Here is a 22,598-nt window from a genome sequence, read left to right on the forward strand (position 1 = left end):
TCCAGTCCACCTTCCTGCAAATGTGACTGGGAACATGAGTGCCTGCCGCTCATCAGGGAATCTAGGATTGAGTTTTGGGCATTTGGGGAATAAACCAGCAGGTGGAAGATCTCTTGCCCTGTGTGTGTGTGTGTGTGTGTGTGTGTGTGTGTGTGTGTGTGTATCTTAATATAAGGACAGATGGACAACTCATACACGCAATAATATAATTTTGCATGCACATTTAAATCTCTGAGCATTAAGTAGAAAAGATCTGCAGTGGTTTGGATTGTTTTCTTCTGCTGTTTGGAAGATTTAGACGTTAGGTCTTCTGCTGTAAAGTCTTTGTACTAGTTTGTTCTAGGTTAAGTAGTAAAAAGACCGAAGATTTCTTGTTAACTTACACTGAGTAAGTTTACAGAGAATGACCAACACTTGGAATGCCAAGATACAATGAGACTAAATTAACTGTGTATTTTCTGAATTCTGTTTCAGCAACTCTACCAGATCCTCACAGACTTTGATATCCGGTTTTATATGTATGAACTACTTAAAGTAAGTGGCATTTATGAACTGAACTTTTCAGATTTGCTCATTAAAGGAGTTTGAAGGGGACAGAGTTCCAGTAAAATATTCTTGGTACCTAGAAAACTTAGTAAGGTATTTGAACTCCTTGAGGGCTCCAGCATTGTGTTCTTCACAGAGAATCTGTGCGGTGAGACTGGGAAAGCTGACCAACCAAGTTGTAGCAGGGACGTTATTCCAAAGACTAGAGCCTCCTGTAGCCTTGTTAGCCTTTCAATTTTCTTTGTACTGCTTAGTTCATACTAAGTAGTAGTTTTCTCATATAACAAATCATCCCAAATGTAATGACTTTTTAAAAAATGATGTATTTTGGGAGGGAGAAGGGTGGGGCTTTTTGCTTTGTTTTTCCCCTGACCCCAAATACAGGAGAAAAAAGTGATGATATTAGTGTGGAAACAATGGTATTACCCACTTTGCTGTAACCCTTGACCCTTTGTACCCTAAGCAACTAAGTAAGATTAAAAAAAAATCTAAACTGCAAAAATAAATAAATAAATACATCTTTAAAATTTAAAAAAATGATGTATTTGTTATTCATTATCTGTATATTAACTATGTGATGCTTTTGAGTCTGGGTTGACCTGGCTTGGGCAAGGTGATCCTGCATGGACTCATTCACATGGCTGGGCCCTTTGCTTGGGCAGCTGGGATAGCTATTTCGTCCTCTGGGAGCTTATCCCCAGGCTGCCTCCCAGGGTGGTCCTGGGCTTCTGGCAGCAAGACTTGGACAGAGTTCATGATGCAGGCCCTTTTCAGCTCTCGGCTTGTGTTGTGTTTGCCACTGCCTTATTGGTAAAGCAAGTCACATTGGCCACAGCTGTCTTCACAGACAGCTTTGATGGGAGAAGTATTGATAACGTGTACTAGAGTGACATGTACTTTTGTGAGGGACTACCCGCTCTTCCTCCATCCCTGCTTCTTAGGAAACTTTCTAAAGTTATTACTGGTTGGTAGAGGAATGATCTTTTGAATATGTCTAGGTAGATGCTTAGTTGAAATATTCCAGAAAGATTTATGAAGTGGAACAGACCAGTGGATCCTAGCTGTTCAGGATCATGGATGACTAAGAGTCTGCCAAGAGCTGTGGACTCTGCTCACAAGTGTATGTATGTATATATGATACTGCACATTGTTCTAAGTCTAGTGTTTGTCAGTAAGAACAGAACAACAGAGACAGTGCTAGATTTATAACCTGCCTTTTTTCCCTGACCTCCAAGCTTTTGGAGAGTTGAAGGCCCAGACTGAACGAAGTCTGTAGTTCAGTGGCTCTGTGAATAGTCAGGCTTGCCCCTTTCCTAGAGGTGCTTCCCAAAGAAGCCCAGGAGAGCTCCAATCCATACCTAAGGTAGCAATTTTTTTTAAAGATTTATTTATTTATTGGAAAGTCAGATATACAGAGAGGAGGAGAGACAGAGAGGAAGATCTTCCATCCGATGATTCACTCCCCAAGTGACCGCAACAGCCGATGCTATGCCGATCCGAAGCCAGGATCCAGGAATTTCTTCCAGGTATCCCACACGGGTGCAGGGTCCCAAAGCTTTGGGCTGTCCTCAACTGCTTTCCCAGGCCACAAGCAGGGAGCTGAATGGGAAGTGGAGCTGCCGGGAGTAGAACTGGCGCCCATATGGGATCCTAGTGCGCTCAAGGCGAGGACTTTAGCCGCCAGGCCACGCCGCCAGGCCCGAAGGTAACAATTTATAACTGAGAGCATTCGTCCTTCCATCAGCCAAAGACATGACAGTGACATAGCCCTTCACAAGCTGACCATGCAACTGCTTCGTGTCTAACCTCCCTGCTGGTGCTGGTGAAGCACAGAAACCCAGATGAAACTTAAGAACATCCTTGATGTCAGGGATCAGAAAATTTACCAGATTTTTAAAACTGAAGTAATACGTCAAGAAATTTTAAAGCTTATCAGTAATCCCATGGGGAGTCTGGTGAACATGATAAATGAATTAATTATCTTACTTATTCATCCCTGGATTTTCATGCCAAATATTGTGGTCCTAGTTGTGGTCCCTTTGGGCAAGGTCCAGGTGAAATACCAGTCAAGATTTGATAACATTGGTAGTAGTGTTTCTGGGGAGCAGTAGGAGTGGGTAGGAGGAAATGTTTAACTGTGTTGAAAATGCAGGGGTTGGGACCGGTGCGGTGGCGCAAGTGGTTAAGGTCCTCGCCTTGCATGCCCGGGATCCCATATGGGCGCCGGTTCTAATCCCGGCAGCCCCGCTTCCCTTCCAGCTCCCTGCCTGTGGCCCGGGGAAGCAGTCGAGGACAGCCCAAAGCTTTGGGACCCTGCACCCGTGTGGGAGACCCAGAAGAGGCTCCTGGCTTCGGATCGGCATAGTATCGGCCCGTTGCGCTCACTTGGGGAGTGAATCATGGGATGGAAGATCTTCCTCTCTGTCTCTCCTTTCTGTATATCCGCCTTTCCAATAAAAAAATAATAAAAATAAATCTTAAAAAAAAAAAAAAAGAAAGAAAGAAAATGCAGAGGTTCTTGGGTGAATGCTCCATGACTCACTGGAGCCGGCAGCAGAGGCTGATCCTTGAGGGAACTTCAGGGAGGTCTACCTTTGTGAGCTGGAATCTTTGACAGCTATTACAAAGCAAAGAGAATATTTAACTGAAATAGGAAGTGAAGTGAATAAATGTTAGGGATGTGTATGTGTGTGTGTGTGTGTGTTTGATTTAAAACATCAAGTACCACACTGATAGAATAACTTCTTCCCATAGGCAGCTGTTGAAATTAAGTCAAATTTAAAATTCTGTTCCTTACCCATAGGAGCCACATTCAAGTGCTCAGTGGTCTTATGTGGTCAGTGGCTTCTGTAAGGCACAGTGCAGCAAGAGTACAGAACATCTCCATCTCCATGGTTATAGAAGGTGCACAGGGCTGGTAGAAGATATTATGAGCAAGCCTTCCTCTTCCTGTTCCCTTAGTTTTAGTACTGCTTATTGTTGATAAAAAGCAGTATGGTTTGTGTATGTTTTTGTATGTGGAGAAAGCAGAATTGGTTGCAGACCAGAAGAGTTTATTGCCGGGGTGTAGATCCTAGAGACCATTCCTTGTTTTTTAACGTAAAGATGCCTGTACACTGTCTTTTCTAAAACTCTCATCCAGGTCAAGTTTGCCACCTATCCCACATAAAGCAATATCTGAAAATGTTTTAGTTGTTACAGCCAGATGGGTACTGCTGGCATCTCATGGGGGAAGGAAAGGATTCTGCAAACAGAAATATGGGGCTGATGACAAAGTGCTAAAACTGGATTGTGGTGATACTAAAATTGCATTTTCTGAAAACTATTGACTTGCAAACTTAAAAAACTATCTACATATTAACTAAAGGAAGCCATTTTCTCTCTGAGTAACACTGTAAAGGGCAACTGACTCAGCAGTTGTATTTAAGGAAAACACACGTGGACACTTATCTAAAAGACAAGCCATGTTGAAAGATAGAACTGCACGACATTCCTCATGGGTAGATGCTGACAAAGCGTATGAAACACGATGAGAGGCAGCTCCACTGAGGTTTCCAAACTTGTTTTTTGTTGTTGTTGCTTTAAGATTTATTTTATTTTTTTTTATTGGAAAGTCAGATACACAGAGAGGAGGAGAGACAGAGAAGAAGATCTTCTGTCCTATGATTGACTCCCCAAGTGACTGCAATGGCTGGAGCTGAGCAGATCTGAAGCCAGGAGCCAGGAACTTCTTCCAGGGCTCCCACATAGGTGCAGGGTCCCAAGACTGCTGTCCTAGACTGCTTTCCCAGGCCACAGGCAGAGAGCTGGATGCGAAGTGGAGCAGCTGGGACATGTACCAGTGCCCATATGGGATCCTGGTGCATGCAGTACAAGGATTTAGCCACTAGGCCGGCACGCCAGAGTCCCCAAATCTGATTTCTTCCGCTGTTTTAAAGACACCTTCCTCATAGCCCTCAGTGTTCCCTCCAGAGCCCTCTCCCTGCCAGTGGCCAGTGTGGTGTGCACAGAGAGCCAGGAATGCCTTTTAAAGCTTGTTTTCCCATGGTGGCCACAGAACCTGAGCCCTGCCTGGGAGACGGGATTGACGCGAAGATGTCACAAGTAAATAATGAGCATGTGTGTGCATTGGGGGGTGGCTGAGGGTTTGCTTACCTTTCTCTGTGCTTTCTTACCTAATAGGCTCTGGATTACTGCCACAGCAAGGGAATCATGCACAGGGATGTGAAACCTCACAATGTCATGATAGATCACCAACAACAAAAGGTACCATTATCACCAGGCAGTGGCAAGCCTGTGTTAGAAGGTGTAGAACCAACCAGAAGGCTCTCCAGGACCCTGGCGTTTTCTAGAGACCCATTTTGTCTTTAGAGGACTGGGATTTCTTCACTCTCCAATGTCAATTTCTGCCTTGCATAGCACAGTGCACAATGAAAGTAGACAGAGGACGTAGCTAAGTCACTTGCGTTTTCGTCATAGGTTCCCACAGGGTCTCAATAAAGAAACTGTTAGCTAGCAGTTTCTGCTGTGCTGCTTAATGACATCAGACTAATCTGCTTGGTCTTAAATGTACATATGGTTTCTCCTGTTTTTGATACCCAGCTCTGACTGTCCCTGATTGGTGAGTAAGTGGTAGATCAACTGGTATTAGATTAGTGACAAGCCAGAGCAGTGCTCTAGTCTTAGGGTGGGGCAGATGTCCCAACCCCTTCAGTTATACCTGGAGCTTATAATGCAAGTTTTGGCTGGGGGAGGATGGCATGTATTACATGTGTAAGTGCTATGAAAGCAGGGAAGGGGGAAACACCAAGTTCTATTGATCTGGGGAGAGTGGTAAGCCAGAGTGATTTAAATTATCGGCAATAGCCAAAGACATTCCAGGCACTCTAAGCTAGAAGGGACCTCTGATGCAGCTACCGAAACTTACTTTTCTGACTAGTGCACTGCTCAAATAGTGCATGGCCATACAGTTGCTAGCTAATGTGATAAAGCCTTGTTCTGAGGCCAGGGCATCTAAAAACCCTCCTTTCATGTGTCTCTTTTGTCATGTTTATAGCTTCGGCTGATAGACTGGGGCCTGGCTGAATTCTATCATCCTGCTCAGGAGTATAACGTTCGCGTAGCCTCGAGGTATTTCAAGGGTCCAGAGCTCCTTGTGGACTATCAGGTGAACTTGATATTGATAACAAAGCTTCTTGGAGTTATTTTTAAACTTTTCTGGGGGCTTTTCCTGGTTTGCTTTTTAGTCAGTTTGGATCCATTCAAAAAACAGCCATTTTTCTATTCCCCAAAAATGCTACTTGCAGATTTTTTTTCAGGGGCTTTTTTATGTCTGTATGGAAAAAGTGGGTGGGGAGGATGGCTTTAAAATAGTTTGCAAATGAAAATAAGAAATGCTTATTAGCAAAGCGGGTTGCTCACAGTGTTGGTCATTATTGGCACAGATGTACGATTACAGCTTGGACATGTGGAGTTTAGGCTGCATGCTGGCGAGCATGATCTTCCGAAAGGAACCTTTCTTCCATGGCCAAGACAACTATGACCAGGTGAGTAGACACCATCTGCCTCAAATTTGTTGGGGATGAATGATGAGAAATTTGTGTCTGGGCTGGTGTTGCAGTACAGTTGTTGAAGCCACCATCTACTATGCCCTCATCTTGTATGAGTACTGGTTGGTGTCCTCGCTATTTCAATTTTTTGACAAATTTATTTGAAACATTAAAGTGCAAAGTTAGGGGCAGCACTTCCATCTGCTGGCTTGTTGCACAAATTGCTGTAACAGCCCGGGTCTCTTGGCTTCTTCCAGGGTTCCTACATGAGTGGCAGGAGCCCAAGAACTTGAGCTGTCTTCCACTGCTTTCCTTGGTGCATCAACAGGAGACTGGGTCGCAAGTAATAGCCATGAAAGGAACTGACACCCATTATGGGCTGTCCAAGTACCTGGGCCCCTCACACTCTTATTTCAAGTTCTTGGTCTTCATATCTATTTGAAAGTGAACAAGTGTGTGAAAGGTTTCTCTCTCTCTAAGTCTCTTCTCTTTTACTTTACATAGTTACAATGAAATAGAGAATCTTCCATCGGCTGGTTCATTCCCAAATGACTATAATGGCCAAAGCAGGGTTTGTCTGAAACTGGGAGCTAGGAGTGTCTCCTGGGTCTCCCATGTTGGTGCAAAAGCCCAAGAGCCATCTATTACTACTTTCTCAGGCTGTTAGCAGGGAGTGGGGTTAGACATGAAACACCTTGGACCTCAAACTGGTGATTGTCTGGGATGTTGGTGCTGCAGGTAGGGGTTAGCTTGCTATGGTTTTGTGCTGGCCTCTCAGTGTAACTCTTTAAAATAAATAAATTAATCCTTAAACAATGAACGAAAATAGGACCCAGTGCGATGGCTTGGCGGCTAAAGTCCTCACCTTGAATGTGCCAGGATCCCATATGGGTGCCAGTTCTAATCCTGGTGGCCCCACTTCCCATCCAGCTCCCTGTTTGTGGCTTGGGAAAGCAGTCGAGGATGGCCCAAAGCCTTGAGACCTGGCACCCACATGGGAGACCCAGAAGAAGCTCCTGGATCCTGATTTCTGATTTGCTCAGGTCCAGCTGTTGCAGCTGCTTGGGGAGTGAATCATTGGATGGAAGATCTTCCTCTCTGTCTCCTCTCTGTATATCTGACTTTACAATAAAAATAAATAAATCTTTTTAAAAAGAAATAACTTTAAAAGAAAAAAGAAAACAATGTCCTTAGTGAGGAATGCTACCCTCAGCCACTAAATCTTAGTGTCTGTGTTGCAGCTTTTGTTCAAGGTAAAGAATGTGCAGAGTTGTATCTGTGGTTACAGAAACAGATGATGATGTAATATATGCTAATCTTGCCAAGTGACTTTTTAAAGAAATTGGGCCTCTTCTTATCTCCTAACACTAGATTCCATTCATTAGATTGGGATTCTCCCATAATCATTAGCTTCTGATACTGAGATTAGTTGGGTTAACCTTTGAAAGACAGTTTGGAAAATTGCTTTCATGGGAACCTCGTGTTCTTGGATACAGAGGCCTGCTGGCATGGAGTTTTCTGATTTCCCTGGCCCAAGGATCCTCCTGAGTTCCAGGCACAGTGATTTGGTCAGTATATTTTGTGTTTCAGCTTGTTCGCATTGCCAAAGTGCTGGGCACGGATGAGCTGTATGGATATCTGAAGAAGTATCATATAGACCTAGATCCACACTTCAACGATATCTTGGGACAGTAAGTAAGAGGGAGGGAGGAGCCTTTACCTCTTCCCCTTTTTCAGAAGCAGAAAAGTTAGTCAGAATCACTGTCTACCCTGCATGGGACCAAAATGGAAATACTCTTTTTTTCCATGTGTTTTACCTTATTTGAAATAATTTGGACATCCTGCATATTTTCTGCTCATTTAATTTATTTGAGGTATCACCTGTGTTTCGATAGAAACTAGAAAACAAAATCATGATATTACAGAGAATTTTCTGGTTATAGCATATATTTATTTTAGTGGAAAATCTTAGAAAGCTGTGGTTGCTCTTTGAATAAAGGATTAATAGATTCTTCTCTGTAATGAAGTAAATTTTTAGGCATATTGAATTTCCAGGTACTATGTTGAAAAGTGAATGCTTGACAATTTTCAGAAGAACAAGTATTTTATGGAATCTTCCATGTTTCTGAGGTTTGCCCTGTAAATAGATTTCCTGATCCATAAATATTTTTAGGACTGAGTAACAGTTCTAGGAAGAGAATTTGCCATTTTAGCTAATTTTCTTTAACCGTGGAGTGTTTTGTATTGTTTATTCGTGATGCTGCAGTATAACTGCGAGGGGAGGGTCACAGGACAATCCCCAATAACAATGAGATGTAACAACAGGAGCTCAGCATGCGTGGATTTTGTTGTGTTTTGCTCCAATAGGTGAGGACTCTTGTTAGTGTACTCATAAGGATGCCAGTAGTCAGTGTAGATTCACATCAGAGTAGCAGTGCTTCCCTTTTCTTCTCAGACATTCACGGAAACGCTGGGAGAACTTTATCCATAGTGAAAACAGACACCTTGTCAGCCCTGAGGCCCTAGATCTTCTGGACAAGCTCCTGCGATACGACCATCAACAGAGACTGACTGCCAAAGAGGCCATGGAGCACCCGTACTTCTGTGAGTGACTTGGGGCTGTTTTCTGGGGGCTGTCACTTATTTATGGAAGAATCTTCCATTCTTCGTCTTCAAGACTCTCAAAGGAGTTCTGTCCCAGACAGTTGAGACAACTTTGCAGATCCATTTCTTGATTGCCCCTAGGGATTGCTTGTTCACAAACCATAACTCCCTTGGGTCCAGTCTATTTATCCATTTTCTCAATAGATCTCGAAGGTATACGTTGAAAGACAATGATTAGGAATAGGTGTTTGGCACAGGGTTTAGCCATTGCTTGGGGCACCCACATCCTCTATCAGATTGCCTGGGTTTGAGGTGCCTGGCTCAGCCTCGTATTCCAGCTTCCACTAACGTGCACCTTGAGAGGCCACAAGCATTGAACAGTGAGAGTGCTTTTGTGTCTGCCTCTCACAGCTCTTGGCTTTGGCCTGGCCCTGACTTGGCTATTGTTACAGTCATCTGGGACATGAACCAGTGGATGGGAAATTTCAGTCTGTCTCCTTAAGTCTGTCTGCCTTTCAAAAACTAAAATTTTAGGTCCCAGTGTGATGACTCAATGGCTAAATCCTGACCTTGCAAGGGCCCTGATTCAGGTTGCAGCTGCTCCAATTCACATCCCAGCTCCCTGCTTACAGCCTGGGAAAGCAATAAAAGATGGCCCATAACTTTAAGACCCTGCACCCATGAGGGAGACCCGAAAGAAGCTCCTGGTTCCTGGCTTTGGATTGGCTCAACTCTGGCTGTTGCAGCCACTTAGGAAATGAACCAGTGGATACAAGATCTTTCTGTCCTCTAAATCTGATCTGCCTTTCTAATTTAAAAATAAATAAATTTATTTTTTATTGAAAAGGGAGATTTCACAGAGAGAAAGAAAGAAAATTTTCTATCTGCTGATTCACTCCCAAATGGCTGCAACGGCCAGACGTGAGTGGATCCAAAGCCAGGAGCTGCTTCCAGGTCCCCCATGTGGGTACAGGGTCCCGAGGACTTGAGCTGTCCTCTGTTGCCTTCCCAGGCTATATGCAGGGAACTGGATTGGAAATGGGACAACCAGAATTGGAACCTGTACCTATCGCAGATGCTTGTGCTACAGGCAGAAACCTAGCATGCCTGAAGGATTTGTTACTGTGGTCTTGAACTTCTGGCCTGTTAGAGGAGTTAATATAGAAGATCAAACCAGGCCTGGTGCCATGGAGTAGTAGGCTAAGTATCTATCTGTGATGCCAGCATCCCAAATGGGCGCTAGTTCATGTCTTGGATGCTGTACTTTCAAACCAGCTGTCTGCTTAAGGCCTGGGAAAGCAGTGGAGGATGGTCTGTCTACTTTTCTAAATATTTGTCATACTTCAGTTAAGAAATTTGCTTTTTGTTTATTTATTTATTTAGTTAATTCATGATATAGTTACATAGGCTCAGAGATTTCCCCTTCCATCTCTTCCCTTCCACCTACTGATTTCCTCTATTTTGATACAATACTGGAGTTCCTCAACTGTCACAAGTGCATTCTGCTGTTTAAGGTGCACAGTTAAGAAAATTGTAAACTACTCTTGCTTAAGATAGGCATCTAATGGCTCTGTTTATTCACTTTTTCCTTTGAAATGCCTATTATTGCATGGGGCTTGAATAAATTAAGGATTAGGTGTGATGTTAGTATCTAAAACAAAATAACATGCAGTTAGTAGATATTCCGAACTGTGAGAGATGAGGGCTCAGTGCGTCTCAGCAGTGGAGTTCATGCTCTGAGGAACTGTCAGAGTGGACTCCAAGCACAGCCCCCCTGGTCTCTGCTGTCTGCTAGACTCCCCCAACCCTGGCAGGCCTGGGTATCTGCACTTTTTCGTGTGTCTGTCTGCAGAAGGCTTGGCTGCCCACCTGAGCCCTGCTAACTGTGCCCCCTGCTTCTTTGCAGACCCCGTGGTGAAGGAGCAGTCCCAGCCTTGTGGAGATAATGCTGTGCTCTCCAGTGGCCTCACGGCAGCACGATGAAAACGGGAGAGCGACGGGTAATGCGGCATTGATGCTTGCCAATAAAACCAACCACACCCAAATCTTGAAGGAAAACTACAGTGTGATAAAAAGAAATTCCAATCATTCCTTCTAAATGCAAAGAAGAGTAAAGACCTAAAAGTCTGTCAAAAAGAAAGCAACTCCCCAGTACTAGTGGACAGGGAGCTGCTGTTGCGATCTGGCCCTGCTCGTAGTTCAGGATCTGAGGGCATTCTCCCTTTGGAATGCATGGGAGATGAGAAACTCGGAGTTGTTGTACGTTTCCCTTTATTTCACAGGACTGCACTGTGGAGTTAACCTGTGCAATCAACAAGCTCTGAATATCTGACTTCCTATCTATTCCATTGTGGTCTGGGTTTCTTTTGATGAGAATTCAGGCTCAAGTTTTAGCAAATGTCAGCAGTCTGTACTGACACACCAGCCTCATATCCAAGAAAGAGATTAAAAACAGTGACAGTATTTTTTTTAAACTTTTACAAATTCATGGATTTTTTTGTTTGTTTGGTTTGGTTTGGCCTTTTTTTTTTTTTTTTTAAAGACATGAGCTCTCCAGAAAATGCCCTTCAGCCCTGCAGATTTCCTCTTAAGTGTGCTGCTCATTTGGAAGCAAACCACACCTGCTTTCACAAGAGTCCTCTTTGACTTCGAAGAGGCATCACTTTACGTCTGGTGCCGTGAACAGGCCCCTGGGTCTCAAAAGTTCCATGCTAAGTGCGTCACTTGGATAGAACCTTTGTGGATTTGCATAACCATAAAATCTTTGTTGCTAATTTTTTTTGCTGTTGTTGTTTGGCTTTTTGTTCTCGCAGTCTTGAAGGAAAGCCTCACCCTTCTCAGCATACCCCTGTGTATGCCTGTTTTAATGCATCTCTGAAACAAAGACCTGTTTTTGTTCACAACCATAACCAAAACTGGAAAGTCAGTTTTCAGACAAGTAGGTGAAGGAAAAAAATAACCTGTTAGAATTTTTCAGGAAGGACTTAATTGGAGGGAAGGGGTGAAATGTACTGCCAAACCCCACTCCTGTTTCCTTCTTTTTATCCCCCTGACAGGCGGTTTCTGGCTGTAATGGGGTGATGTGCATTTTTCAGCTCTGCTGTGTGAAACATGGGTGTGATGGCAAGAAGCAGTCTGTCTTGCATGCAGGAACTGGCATTGGTGGACAAAGTCATTCTTTATTCAAGGGCCCAGGAGGAGGGGAGTGCACACGGGGGGGTGGGGAAGGAAGTGGTGCTCCTGGACCAAGTGCTCCGGAGTTGGATCCCTGTGCTAACCCACCTTCACAGTAACAAAGAAAGAAGATTTTGTTTCAAAAAGAAATAGTGCTGATACTGTTTTGAAACTTAGCATCAACATGGCTTGCCATCATCAGTCCCCTCACCCCCAGGGTGGAGCCGTGTTAGCTCTGGGGACTTAAACACGTAGGCTAGAGCTCATGCCAGAGATGTTCCCACACATCACACTCTAGGATTTCTTCATTAACTATTTAATAGTGCCAGACATTTTTATGAAGTTAGACTGTTTGTTTAAAGCATCTGTTTACATTCCATATTCCAATAAAATCATATTGGTAGTAGGTCCTATTTCTAAATGTAGATTCTATTTTTGTTGTTCGGTCTATGGGAACTTGAAATATAAACAAAACTCTTCTTAGTATAGAGTTGTTTACGGATTAAAAAATTTTTAAACACCCCCCAAAGCCAAGAAATAGTCAAGGTTCTCTCCCCAGTGCTGCCAGATGTGCTGCTGTGCACAGTCTATATAATGATGTCAATACTTGTTCTACCTGCAAATCAAAAATACAGTGTGAGCTCTCGGCCAAACCTTTGCTCTGTCAGGCAGCCTTCTGAGCACCTGGGGGAAGCTGAAGCCTTCACATGTGCCTGTACAGGCATTCCAGCCACTGCTCGCTGTCAGGGTTATACACCGGGTGTTGTTCCTGCTCCCCTCCTGCCTGTCTCCTTTGTTACTTGCTCCCCTCCTGCCTTTTTATTTCCAAATTACCTGGACCATGCAGGAACCTACTGGGAGATCTTAGGAAGCAGTAACCATGATTCCCTCAGTTCCGCCCCACCCTCGGGTGCCCAGAAGCAGTAAACGTGTCTGGAAAAACAAAATGATTTCCTCCTCCCTCTCCTTGGGCCGTGACATTTTAGGTGCAGACCCTGCCGTCCTGTGTGTCTTTGGGTTCTGAAACTGCAGCTGTGACACACAGGAGTAGTTCTTCCTTTTTGAGCAGTTTGTTTTTCTAGCACCTCTTCATTTTACCTCTCATCATGCCTTAGACTCAGAGTATAACTGGGTGTGAAACACCCCTTTTCTGTCTGCTCTTGACAACAAGGCCGTTCTTCCTCTAAATGTAGGGAGCCTACTCCAACCTCTCCCTTTCACCTATTTTCAAAACCATTTTGTGTTCAGCTGGACCTGAGGCCCCTGAGATTTGAGGGATTTACCTGAGTTAGAAGGTAGTCTTTAAAACTTCCAAAAGATGTGTGCAAGGGATGGGTTTGGATGATAGTTGTGTGTGTGTGAGTGTAAGCTTGATCTTACATTTAGATTAAACTGTGGTAAAATTATTCATCCAGTATCCAGTTCAGTTTGCATATTCTCAAACTCATCTCAGTAAGTTTTGTTTGCTTCATTACCTTATAACAGGTTAAAAGTGCCTATGATAAGGACTCAATTATTTCCTAAGGAAAAGCAAAAAAAAACAAAAAAACAAAAAAAACAAAAACATGGGGAACAGGGTAGTGTTACACTATCATCTCAGGTACTGCCTACGTTCAAGGACATAACCCTGGCAGAGTCAGAGCCAAGGGTCCCTGTGCCTGATGCAGGTGGAAGAGTGCCATTTTGGTGGTCACAGAGGATTTACTTCAGCTGAGAAATCTCACAGAGTATAACTGTGCTCTGCTCAGCGATATGTACACCTGTGGCAATACCCTTGCCCCTGTCCCCCATCTCTGTTAGGTGGCCGAGTAGGGAGATACTGTTCAGTGCAGAAACAGGCCACATATTCCTGTGTCTGTACCACTTAGAGAAGCGCCACTGCTGGCTTGGTGAACCTCTGACTTACCAGCCACGTAGCTGAGTCTCCTAATGCATCATCTGACAATGCCTTCTCCAGCAGACAGGGAGATACAGTCCTACTGGTTCGCTAGTGGAGAGTGGCATAATCCTTGGGTGTTTGGAGAGATTGACCAGAGGAGGGGCTATAGTTAAAGGAACCAATAAGAAAAATAACCTGATGGTAAATCTTAAGGTTGTCAAATTAGAGGGCAGTGCGTGTTCTGGAACACCCTGCCCTGTAGAGTGGTTCCAGTGGGACTGAAAGGTACTGAGTCTCAGAGAGGGAGCTGGGTGCTAGGGATCTGTGTTACTCAGGGAAATGACTTAGGTTCTCCCAGGTGCTGCATTGATGAGGAGAGAAGCGAAACTATTTGGGGACCCAAGCAACAATTTCAAGAGTTTTTTGTGCTGGCATTGATGTAACTCTTAAGAGAGCCCAGTTAACAGTTTCCTTTAATGCCCAGTCAGATTAAATGATTTGTTTAGGAACTTGTGTTACTTCGTGGGCATCCACAGGGAAAGGCAAACTTCCCTACTACCAATGAAGAGAGGATGATAATTGACAGTTCCCATCACTTAAACCGAAACTGTTCCAGCAACAAGAGCAGGGGCCAAATGAGCACACATGAAGCCAAAGTTTGCCAAGAGCCTCATGAATTAAAACTGGGCATGTCCTGCCTTTGCAAATTCACTCCCAGAATGGGATTGGGAGGAGGGCAGGTGGCAGGGAGACATCTGTGTGAGAGAACCATTAGCGTGCTTTTGAGCTGTGTGGATATGCTAACAAACACGCTCCCCGCCCCCCCCAACCAGGTGTCACAGAGGCTGGTGGGGAAGGTGTGATGGAATGTACAGGTGATGTGTACATCTGTGTCGAGACTCAACAATGTGCTACAAATGTGATACTTAACCCTGAACTGCATGTATTGGGGATTGTTTTTAAAAACAACAATACAACTTGGAGTCAATAAATTAACAGTTTTTTACTTGCTGGCTCTTGTTGCTGTAAATGATAACTAAGTTTGGGGCAGAGATCTTGACATCCAGTGGAAAGTTTGGATAATCTTCAAGAACTGTGGAGCCCTCTGTTGGCAGAAAAACGACAACACATGGGCTGTGATCCTTGACAAGTGACTCCTTCAGACCCAGTTGGTCACCCCTTTGTATCCCTGGAGAACTGATGTGTGACTGATGTGCTGCTGCCCTGAGAGGGAAGAAAGATGCCATGTCAAAGCCTGTTTTCATAAATAAAGATGTTGACAATAACCAGCTTTCCCAAGTGAAAGAAAAACCATTGTATGAGGTCCTTACCTTGTATTTCCTGTCTCTTGGGTGAAGGGCGGGGAAAAGCCTTGGACTGCAAAGAAGCAAGTATGGAGTGTTTGCTGTTCCTCCCTTGATGGGAAGGCTTTGCTCCAGTGGAAGTGGAACATGGAAGAACTGTGATGGGGTTGCTCACCTGTGCTGGCTGCTGAGTTAGATCACTCAGACACCTGCTGCTTTGGATTGACTTAATTGCATGACTAACCTGTGGCCCAGTGTTCTGTCTTGAACACATGCATGCACTTGCAGGCACACTGTTGCCTAGCAGATGGTGGCACCCAGTATGCCTCCTCCTCATGGGTCCCCTCTGAGGAGTTGCCTCCTTGGAAACCAATTGGACATGCCTTACAACACTTTTCTCCAAGCCCAAGCAGTGGAACACTTTCTTTGCCCAGGTTGTGACATGACAGGGGTCAGTGACTGCCAATCTGGGAGACTCTTCCTATAAAATCCCACTACTAGCCTCTCGCCATGTCTTTTGCTAAGTGCAGAGGTGGAAGAAGAAATGAAATTTTCAGGCCCAAGCCAATCAGCTCACTGTTGGCCTAGGCGGAGGAGGAAGGGTGGTTTAAAATGTTTATTAGTGGACCCTTTTCCCAAAATAAATTCAGTCATCTGCTGGCACTCGGCCCAAGACATTCTCAGGTGGGGTCAGGTCTGCGGGGAACTTAGACTGGGACAGAATAATCCAAGGGTTCAAGCTCTTCTCCATCAGCACTTGAACCCAAGGGAAGGAGAAGAGACCAGCTGGCAGAAACCGTAAAGTCTCCTTGTGTGACAGTTCTGTTAGGAACCTTAAGTCACCAAGCGATGACTTACCTGAGGTTGCCTACCAACAGGCACAGAAAGGCTAGCTCGCATTCTGTCCCCCAGCCCTGGATCTGAGAAGCAAGCTCCACACAAGTGGAGGTCTGTCTCTGACTTCCAGTCAGATTGATTAATGCCATCTTTCCCCTCCTCCCGTCTCTCCCCAGGTCTGTTGCGGTTCTTCCCACTTTTCCATAAGCAGAACGAGAACCAAATCAAACGTCTTAAGGTGTGTAGAGAGATCACGTGGCGTGGGCAGACACAAAATGGTGGCAGGTTTGGCGAGCACGAACTAGACCACCTGAAGGGCAGCCCACCACCGTATACCAAACCTCACTTTCGAATGTAAAAGGGCCACATGCCTTTGGCTTCCTGTTGACTTTCTCCCAACCCAGAAGCATGGGAAATGTGAAGGATATGCAAAATGGTCGGTTCCTGTTGTCCCCTGTGCCCCTAGTCTCATGGCCACCTGTTTTGCCAGCCCACCACAGATGCCACCACTGTGGGGAATGGGACAATATATGGCATGATGGGCAGTTACATATTATTTTGAAAGTATATATTATTGAATAAAAGGTTTTAAAAGAAATGTATGGAGAGTTTTCAGTATGGAAGGGAACAGAGGCCCCAAATGACCTACAAGCGCATTTGTGCCAGGGTTCTAGCCTAAGAAAGGCTAATTAGAAGGACCCTCTGCACAGGGAAGCAATGGAAAGGCATGTACGGTGAGCTTATATGGAGAACGGGGCACATTTCAGAGTCGGGGAGGGGTGGGGGAAAGCGAGTCACTACCAAGAAACAGAAGTGCCTTCACTTTGGCTGTACTGGCTGTGGCTCCCTGGTTCATCCCCTCTTGCAGCCCTGTTCCCTATCCAACAACTTCTGATGAGACCTCTGGGAGGCTGGGCTGTGTCTGCTGTCCTGCCACAGGGTGGGGCGCCAAGGTGTCAGAGGCAAAACCACTCATTCTGCCCAGTGGTCCATCTCTGCTGCTCCCAATCAGTGAGCAAAGCCAAGCAAGGATGTCCATCTTGGCCTAGTATAAGCTGGTGAATATTTCAGCCCAACCTGCCCACACTCTCTTTTAAGATGCACATGGGGGTGCTGCACCCTGGACCTGTCTAAACTGGTCCCTATGCCCGTTTGTGTTGGCAGATTCCGTGGTCACACTTAGTTCAGCCCATCATCACCCAACTCTTGAGCTAACCAGTGGGACTTGTATTTCCACAGGGGTTGGCCCACATATTCCCCACAGAATCTACTCCCAGACCTGGTTGGGGCTTATTTTTTTTACCCCAAACTCAGGAGATTCTACCAGTCTCCTGATCTCTAGGGCAAAACTGATGAGCCTCACTAGCACAGAGGCTTTGTTCCATGGGACATGGACCTGTGTCTCTGTGTAGTCCTGCTGCAGCCCCGTGCTGTCCAGATCCCAAGGATCTTATCCAGCACTCTGCTGGTTGGGTTGGGATGTCCTAGATATCTTGCAGAATTTGAAATTCTAGCTCCATTCTCTGCCATCACCCTCTTTTGCTCCTTTTTTTTTTTTTAAGATTTATTTATTTTTATTGGAAAGGCTGATATACAAAAAGGAGGAGAGAGGAAGATCTGCCATCTGATGGTTTGCCCCCCACGTGATCGCAACGGCTGGAACTGAGCCAATCCAAAGCCAGGAGCACTTCCAGGTCTCCCATGCGGGTGCAGGATCCCAAAATTTTGGGCCATCCTCCACTGCTTTCTCAGGCCACAAGCACAGAGTTGGATGGGAAGCAGGGCCGCCGGGATTAGAACTGGCAACTGTATGGATCCCAGCACATGCAAAGCTAGGACCTTAACCACTATGCTATCGCACCACCACCACCCCCCTTTTTTTTTTTTTAAGATTATTTATATTGGAAAGACAGATTTACAGAGACAGGAAGATCTTCCATCCACAGGTTCACTCTCCAAATGGTCACAATGGTCAGAGCTGAGTGAATCAAGAGTCAGGATCTTCTTCTGGTCTCCCACATAGGTGCAGGGTCTCAAAGCTTTGGGCTGTCCTCTATTGCTTTTCTAAGCCACACACAGGGAAACTGGATGGGAAGTGGGCAGCTGGGATATGAACATGTACCCATATGGGATCCTGGTGCTTGCAAAGTAAGAATTTAGCCATTGCACTGAGCCACACCCACCTTTTTGCACTTAAAATCACAGCTCTTGGGCCCAGTGCCATAGTCTAGTGGCTAAAAGTCCTCACCTTGAACACACTGGGATCCCATATGGGTGCCGGTTCTAATCCCAGCAGCCCTGCTTCCCATCCAGCTCCCTGCTTGTGGCCTGGGAAAACAGTCAAGGATGGCCCAAAGCCTTGGGACCCTGCACCCACCTGGGAGACTCAGAAGAAGGAAGCTCCTGGCTCCTGGCTTCGGATCAGCTCAGCTCCAGCCATTGCAGCCGCTTGGGGAGTGAATCTTCCTTTCTGTCTCTCCTCCTCTCTGTATATCTGCCTTTTCAATAAAAATAAATAAATATTTAAAAAAAAAAACCCCACACAGCTCGCTCAGTTTCTCACTGAGGAAATATTACTTCCCAAAAGCCTCTGAAGCATATCAAATCATCTTGAGTGTTATGGAAGACTAAGGGAGGGGAGAGAGTGGAGTCATAGTTGTAAAGGAAAGGACAAGGAGAGTTTCTGTTGAAGGGGACCAGAAGCCCACTGACCCCAGCTTCTCCCAGAGCTCAACCTCAGGATGCTTGCACATTCAGAACATCAACTCACAGCTCCCAATAGGTCATGTGTGCTTGGTGGTTTAATACTTACTGCAGTTCCCTGATTACCAAGGAACAGTATAAACTGTGTTTATGAAGTAAAATGTAAATAATGATATTTTAATTCACACCTGACATACTGTACACACTACACAGACTGTACACTTGTGCTGTGCACACACACACATTCACACACACACGCATATTTGTATGTGCTCTTTCCTCCCTTGGGAGGAACCCTTATTAAACTTGTGTTTATCTGGGCCAGTGTTAATTCCCTGCCTGAAGTGCTGGCATCCTATATGGATGCCGATTTGTGGTCCCATTGCTCACTTGCCATCCAGCTCCCTGTTTACAGCATGGGAAAGCAACAGATGACTCAAGCCCTTAGGCCCCTGCACAAGCTTGGGAGACCCAGAAAAGGCTCCTGTCTCCTGGCTTTGAATAGGCTCAGTTTTGCCTGTTGCAACTAACTGGGGAGTGAACCACTAGATGAAGGTTTTTGTCTCTCCTTCTCTCTATAAATCTGCTTTTCCAGTAAAAATAGTAGTATTGGAGGAACACATTTGCACACACATTCTTAGATGGTGTGTATGTGGATTGAAATCTGGAACTACTATGCCATGTCTCTCACTGGTGCATGACTTTAGTCCTAGAAAACTTGGATGAGTCTGTCAGGCAATCAGGTTGTGGTAGCCAGAGCCTATGAGCCTTCCAGAAATAAGCTGAGACCAAAAAGACACAAAAAAAGTTAGCTGTAACATAAGAGAACTGAACATGACAAATAAAATGAAATGTCTTAAGATATCAACTCTGAATTTGTTTAGTTCAGTATCTGCTTCTAAACACATTTCCTCATTAAAATTAGTGAAAAATCAAACAATTTAAAAAGTAGATTCTAGATTCTAAAGATTCTTTCCCAAAAAGATTTCAGGGGAAAAAGTATGGTCAGTATGAAGAAGGGCTGCGTGCTAGTAGGTTTGCAGTGCTGTGGGGGAACCTTCAGCAGTAGGCATACAAGAGCTGATGAAGGCTTTCAGATAGTCCTAACCAGAGAGGGAGGGGAAGCAGGATGGATTCTTGTCTGGGCTGGGAAATGGGTGCACATCAGATGCATCGTGCTCACTCCAGACTCAGAATGCTACATCCCTGTGCATGTACATTCCAGAAAGACCCCACTGTAGGACTGCAGAACCAAGCCATGCTGGCCCAGGCCCAAGAGGATGGCAAGGGTGATTGCAGGCAGTTTTGAAAGCAGTGCTAGAGGTTTGTTTGTGTTTTTTTTTTTTTTAAATATTTATTGTTATTTGAAAGGCATATTTACAGAGAAAAGTAAAAAAAAAAAAAAAAGAGAGAGAGATTACTCTCTCCTTAGAGTTGATCCCCAAATGGCTGTAGCTACCAGAGCTGGGCCAGTGCAAAACCAAGAGCTTCTTCCAGGTGTCGCATGTGGGTGCAGGGTCCCAAGGACTTGGGCCACCTTCTGCTACTTTCTCAGGCCATCAACAAGAAGTTGGATTAGAAATGGAGCAGCTGGAACTCTAAACAGCGCCCATATGGATGCAAGCACTGCAGGCACAATCTCAACATACTACACCATGGCACTGTCGTTAATGGTGTAAAGGTCGTGTGACTTGATGCCTAACAGTCCCATGCGAACTTCACTCTCAATTAACAGGTTTATGTCCTGGCTGCACCACATCCCTTACAGCTCCCTGCTGTGGCCTGGGAAAGCAGTTGAGGACAACCAAAAGCCTTGGGACCCTGCACCTGTGATAGAAACCTAGAAGAAGCTCCTGGCCCCTGGCTTCACATTGGCTCAGCCCCCGACCATTGTGGCCATTTGCAGAGTGAACCAGTGGATGGAAGATCTTTCTCTCTATCTCTCCTTCTCCCTGTATATGTGCCTTTCCAACAAAAATAAATCAGCAGCTGTCTCATCTGTGCTGCCCCACTTCCACCCTGGCCCTGCCACCGTGACTCTTGCTGAAAAGTGGAGCTGATGGCCTTTCTTGACTGGGACTACTGGCCTTTCCTCTGCCAAGTGCATGTTTCAATTGTTCAGGACACTTCCCTCTCTGCTCCCAACTTACAACTCTACCTCTCCATCATCATCGGTAAGGACAACTGGGGCTGAAGTTGGCATCTCTGTGAGTGGCGAGCCCCTCGTGTCTCAAGGGCAGGTGCTCCAAGTGAGTTTCTGGAGTTGAACTGATGCAAGCAGGTACTGTCCATGGAGGCTTTCGTGTGGTCAAAAGGATGCTTTTGGTTACTCATTTTTAATAGCTCAGTTATTAAAGCTGAATATTGGGCCCAGAGCAATGGTTCAGTGACCAAATCCTTGCTTTCCAAGTGCCAGGATCCCATATGAAAGCTGGTTTGTGTCCTGGCTGCTCCACATCCCATCCAGCTCCCTGCTGATGGCCTGGAAAAGCAGTCAAAGAAAACCCAAAGTTGGGACCCTGCACCCATGTCGGAGACGCAGAAGTTGCTAGCTTCTGGCTTCGGATTGGCTCAGCTCCAGCTATTGTGTTCACTTGCAGAATGAACAGCAGATAGAAGGTCATTCTCTCCATCTCTCCTCTCTGTAAGTCTTTCTTTCCAGGAAAAATAAATAGATATTATTAAAAAGCTGAATATTTAAGAGCTTTATTTTTGCCTTAAAGATCAACTGACAAGTCTTGTTAGAGCCACAAATAGGAATGCTTTGGCTTCATCTTTGATTGATGCACTAATAATACAGAAAACTTCATGTGTTTAACCGTAAGCATTGCTTATACAATCTAGTTTGTTTCCTTGGACATTTAAAAAGTCAACCTGTCAGATTTGCACAAATACTTGGAATAGCTAATGAAAGACCTAAAGACTAATATAATCTTGCTAAGCTTTCAAACACTAGCAGTAAGTCTCAATGCACACGTTTAATAAAATGTTTTAAACATTCCATGCTTAATTAAATTTGCTTAGACTTTTTCAAATGAAAAGCACAAATCTGCTATGAAATTCTCTCAGGCACTGAATTAAATTCAGAATATCATCACATCCTTCAGTATGCTGGATTTCGTTCCTAGCAAAAGGGGTGAGCAAAATGGACTCACCTTTTGGCAGAAATAATAGTGCAAGGTAAAGAGCTACAAACACACAACACCTTTTGTTCCTCCTGGCATTTTATCAGAACTTGTGCAAAACAGAAGTTCCTACAACAGAAAGGCACAAACCAGTGATGGCTATAGAGAACAATACCCACATGGCTAAGATTATTGGGGTCATGAACAGTTAACTGCTCCTGGTTATATAGTTTTTCACTGAGTCCATTTACCAGAATTTATCCATTCTACCATGGATGGACTATGTCTGGTCAGGGCATAGTAAATACCTTCCCCTAACTTGTGTTTTGCCTTTTTACTCTCTTAAAATGATATTTAATAATACTTAAAAATGATAGCAAAATGTGGCACAGTGAGTTAAGCAGCCACATGCAATGCAGCATCTCATATAAGCACTGGTTCAAGTCCCAGGTATGATACTTCAGATCCAGCTGCCTGATTTGGTCTGGGAAAACAGCAGAGGATGGCCCACAGCCTTGGGACTCTGCACCCACTTAAGAAACCCAGAGGAAGCTCTTGACTTCAGATCGGCTCAGCCCCAGCCATCGTGGCCATTTGGGGAGTAAACCAGTGGATGCAAAATCCCTGTTTCACCTTCTCTCTGTAAATCTCCTTTTCAAATAAGCATACACTGCTGCCAAGTGGTGGGTGAATCCTGGGCTTGTCCAAGCCTAAGGTCCCAGCATTTCCTCCATCCATAGCAGTCATGCTGCAGGCGGATCTTGGATGGCTCTGGGCATACTCAGGATCATGGCTCTGCCCACTGTCACCATGTTGTGGTCAGAGTCCAGGTAAGTGTGCTCAAAGGTGCGGGTGTCTGAGCCTCCCAGCCATGAGG

The 22,598-nt window shown here is 44.9% G+C and overlaps 1 protein-coding gene and 1 long non-coding RNA gene across 3 annotated transcripts in view; one reads left to right on the plus strand and one right to left on the minus strand.

Moving 5' to 3' along the window:
• CSNK2A2 (casein kinase 2 alpha 2) overlaps nucleotides 1–16,487 on the plus strand; it is a 40,668-nt gene extending 24,181 nt beyond the window's left edge. Inside the window, exons 5-12 of one of the 2 annotated variants that reach the window (XM_040982622.1) lie at nucleotides 475–534; nucleotides 4,729–4,812; nucleotides 5,603–5,713; nucleotides 5,991–6,092; nucleotides 7,686–7,786; nucleotides 8,551–8,699; nucleotides 10,606–10,699; nucleotides 16,070–16,487. In XM_040982622.1, the coding sequence (XP_040838556.1) occupies nucleotides 475–534; nucleotides 4,729–4,812; nucleotides 5,603–5,713; nucleotides 5,991–6,092; nucleotides 7,686–7,786; nucleotides 8,551–8,699; nucleotides 10,606–10,682 (684 nt within the window). In that variant the 3' untranslated portion in view covers nucleotides 10,683–10,699; nucleotides 16,070–16,487. Of the gene's footprint in view, nucleotides 1–474; nucleotides 535–4,728; nucleotides 4,813–5,602; nucleotides 5,714–5,990; nucleotides 6,093–7,685; nucleotides 7,787–8,550; nucleotides 8,700–10,605; nucleotides 15,035–16,069 lie in introns of those variants that run through there. The other variant, XM_040982621.1, reaches the window with a different exon arrangement.
• On the minus strand, nucleotides 14,739–15,283 carry LOC121158045. Its single transcript, XR_005884134.1, has 2 exons — nucleotides 15,084–15,283; nucleotides 14,739–14,976 (listed from the first exon to the last, which is right to left on the minus strand). It is a non-coding gene; the product is annotated as an uncharacterized LOC121158045 (long non-coding RNA).
• Nucleotides 16,488–22,598: the final 6,111 nt, after the last annotated feature.

This window comes from Ochotona curzoniae, unplaced genomic scaffold, assembly GCF_017591425.1.
Source record: "Ochotona curzoniae isolate NIBS_2020 unplaced genomic scaffold, NIBS_Ocur_1.0 contig_3622, whole genome shotgun sequence".
NCBI classification, from domain to species: domain Eukaryota; kingdom Metazoa; phylum Chordata; class Mammalia; order Lagomorpha; family Ochotonidae; genus Ochotona; species Ochotona curzoniae.